This window comes from Rhagoletis pomonella, unplaced genomic scaffold (genome assembly GCF_013731165.1).
Source record: "Rhagoletis pomonella isolate Grant_MI unplaced genomic scaffold, Rhpom_1.0 Rhpom_scaffold_00182, whole genome shotgun sequence".
NCBI lineage: Eukaryota > Metazoa > Arthropoda > Insecta > Diptera > Tephritidae > Rhagoletis > Rhagoletis pomonella.
Genome location: NW_023458736.1, coordinates 64,193 through 67,463, shown reverse-complemented (window position 1 = coordinate 67,463; position 3,271 = coordinate 64,193). Strand labels below are relative to the sequence as shown.

Here is a 3,271-nt window from a genome sequence, read left to right as displayed (position 1 = left end):
AACTTTTATTTCTGTACGCCTAGTTAGTCGACCAGGCACAATCAAGAGTGTCAGTTGTGTTTAACATATGTTTGTAATAATTTAAAGTTAATAATATGCTATCGTGCTATATCAACAATTAAAATAACTATAGAACGAAAATTTGCGTTTTATTTAATTGCTGGGCCTCGAGCTTGTTAAAAATGATTCATAAGTTAAAAAATAAAATAAAAGACATTTATTGTACCCAAATCACACGTGAACATTGCAAAGATCGTGCATTTATGCAAGTACAAGTGATAGCTGCACTTTTTATATGAAAATTTGCTAATGGAAGTGCAAAAAATTACTTAATTTACTTAAATACTAGTATTAAAAAAGTGAAAATAGTGAGAATTTATGTAAACATATCTGTTTCTTAAGCTGAAATTAGTCGAGAACGCATAACGTATACTTAAACGCAGTCTGTATACGCAGAATTTTGCTGATTACTGGAGCCCTGAGGGTTGCTTACTACACTGTTGCCACTCGTCAATGCCTTTTCATAAACTTACCCTTTCAACTACAATTTTTCGTGCTATAATAGATTTTAGCTAAATATAAACAACTTAGTTTTCAACAAAAACCTTATTCAATAGTAAATTTCAAATATTTTAAACATATTTTGAATAGGAACTTATATCTTTTTTAACATCTGTAAAACTGACGAAGTGGCAACCATCTAAAGGAGAAATCAGCTGACACGGAAAAATCTAAATTCCGCAGATTTCTGCGCTACGGGCTACAACTACGGAAAAATTTTCGTTGTTGAGTTTTCATTTACATGGCGCTTTGGTAAGACAGATCGTGTCAGCTGACTCGGGTTTACGTTCCGGTAGGTTTACGTTCTTGACTAATTTCAGCTTAAAGCTGCGGAATTTAGATTTTTTCGTGTCAGCCGATTTCTTCCTTTTTAGATGGTTGCCACTTCGCCAGTTTTGCAGATGGTAAAAAAGTTATAAGTTCCTATCCAAATATGCTTAAAATATTTGAAATTTACTATTGATTAAGGTTTTTTGTTGAAAACTAGGTAGTTCATATTTAGCTACAATCTATTATAGCACGAAAAATTGTAGTTGAAAAGGTATAGGGGGCACGGTAAAAACCGGTTTTCGTATGGGACAGCTTTGCAAACCGTGCAATCCGTGCACCGTGAAAGGGCTTTGCAAGACTCAGAGAATACCCCTTATGTTTATGAAGAGGCATTGAGTGGCAACACTGTAGTAAGCAACACTGAGGGCCCCAGCAATCGACAAAATTCTGCGTATACAGACTGCGTTTAAGTATAAGTTCTGCGTTCTTGACTTAATTCAGCTTTAGCATCTTCGTAAAGTTTCATTAGAAAATTCGTTATAGTTTTGCTAAAACACACACATGTCGATGTACACTAAAGTCAACCCGGGATTATAACCCTCACTAAGTAGAATCCTCCTTTCTTTGTTGCCGAAGAAAAGGGGCTGAACACCTTTTGCAGGGAACCTTGTGCGTAGGCGGCCTTCGGCCGCGCTTAGGGATTATAACCCTCACTAAGTAGAATTTTCCGTAGAAATAAACTCAGGCTTGCCTCAAGGTAGCTGTTTATCTCCAACATTATTTAATATATATACAGCCCAACTACACGAAATCAACAATCCTCACACGCACCTATTTCAATTCGCTGACGACCTAGCCATAGTATCCACAAACTCAAACAAAACAGCAGCAGTTCAAAATTTACAAGATAAAATAGCAGAATTACAGGTAAAGTGTCATAACTTAAATCTAAAGTTCAACTTAGATAAGACAAAATTCATGTATATGTCCGCAAATAACCGACAACAGTTCAACATATCAATCAACAGCACAAACTTGGAACAAGTCCAATGTTTTAAGTGGTTAGGAAGAACCATCAGCGCAAACTCAACTGTCAAGGTACATATTAGCAATAAAAAAGCTGTAACTCCAGGTAAAAACCTCATTTCGAAATTAACATCAATTAAAGCAGGAATCTCCCCTAAAACCTCAATAAATCTGTTTAAAGCATTCGTCCGGTCCAAAGCGGAATATGCCAGCACCAGTTACGCCAATGCACCAAAAGGTTACAACAAGCAACTTCAAACGAGCGTTAATGAAACTCTACGGAGATGTCTAGGAGTACCACCTAACACCCCAACACTTATGCGATACGCGCTAGCCTGCGAACTCCCACCTCTATCTAGAGCAGTGTGGCTGACAGCTAAAGAACTGGTCAAACAATGGTTCCTCAACCCGGCACTAAGAACACAATTACAAGACAAACCGGCCATAAATTCAAGCTATAGTAGAACATATGAAAAATTCAAAGTAACCATAAACAACATAGACACAAATGTTGCCTTTAACAGACATAACAATATTACCCTTTTTCAATCTGAATTATCGAACTCAAAAAAAAATTTCTCCTCCACACAACTTAGAGCAATTTATAACCAAAAAATCAACACTTTGAAGGATGATGGCTACAACATATATGCGACTGATGCATCGGTGATGGCAAATAAAGTTGGATGTGCAGTGTACGTGGAAACAACCAATGTCTCATACCTTTTTAACATAGACGGAAATTTTACCTCAACCTACGGTGAGCTAGTTGCACTATCTCAGGCAGCTACAATAGCAAGCAACAGCGGGAACAAAAAGATAGCAATTTTCACAGACAGCCAGGCAGCAATCAAAGCCCTCGACAATCACACCACACAGAACTTCCTTGTGGCAGAAATTCACAACAAACTACACAGATCCAACATTGAAAACATAATGATAGTACGGACACCCAGTCATGTTGGGATAACAATAAACGAAAAAGCCGACATTGCTGCAAAAACTGCAATTGATTTCGGTAAATCTCTCTCTCCTAAATTAAGCCTAAATGAAGCACTCCTAAAAATAAGCACCAGACTGTGGACTGAAACCAAAGACGAATTTAACAACAAACTACCAAACTGGGACCCTGACATTGCGGAATTTTGTACATTGAAAATAAACAATCCGTGGTTTAAAAACAAAAAACTGAACTTAGAAGCATACGACATAAAACTATTTAACAGAATTGCAACAGGACATACATACGGTAATACGTACTTAAACAAATTTCAGCATTACAGGTCAGATACCTGTAATACGTGCAACACTAAGGAAACGGCGGAACACCTTATATTCGACTGCAGTACTTACAGCACTCTAAGAAATGAGTATACGCTTTTCCAAACGTACCACAACTTCAAACAAATTCTGC

General features: G+C 37.1%; 1 protein-coding gene across 3 annotated transcripts; it reads left to right on the top strand.

Moving 5' to 3' along the window:
* Window positions 1-1,934: 1,934 nt before the first annotated feature.
* Window positions 1,935-3,265, top strand: LOC118750257. Of its 3 annotated transcripts, XM_036484982.1 has the most exons (3): window positions 1,935-2,340; window positions 2,454-2,875; window positions 3,141-3,265. In XM_036484982.1, the coding sequence occupies exons 1-3, from the start codon at window positions 2,327-2,329 to the stop codon at window positions 3,218-3,220; spliced, it is 516 nt and encodes a 171-aa protein (XP_036340875.1). In that variant the 5' UTR covers window positions 1,935-2,326; the 3' UTR covers window positions 3,221-3,265. The 3 variants fall into 3 exon arrangements, with proteins under 3 accessions (XP_036340875.1, XP_036340873.1, XP_036340874.1); XM_036484980.1 differs by having other exon boundaries at window positions 1,935-2,875; XM_036484981.1 differs by having other exon boundaries at window positions 1,935-2,875; window positions 3,133-3,265.
* Window positions 3,266-3,271: the final 6 nt, after the last annotated feature.

Excerpts from the sequence above, each read along its gene's own strand:
- LOC118750257 (XM_036484980.1), top strand. The coding sequence starts at position 2,176 with ATGCGATACGCGCTAGCCTGCGAACTCCCACCTCTATCTAGAGCAGTG. Across the intron at positions 2,876-3,140 it reads AAAAACTGCAATTGATTTCG|GTCAGATACCTGTAATACGT; the intron begins GTAAATCTCTCT and ends TCAGCATTACAG.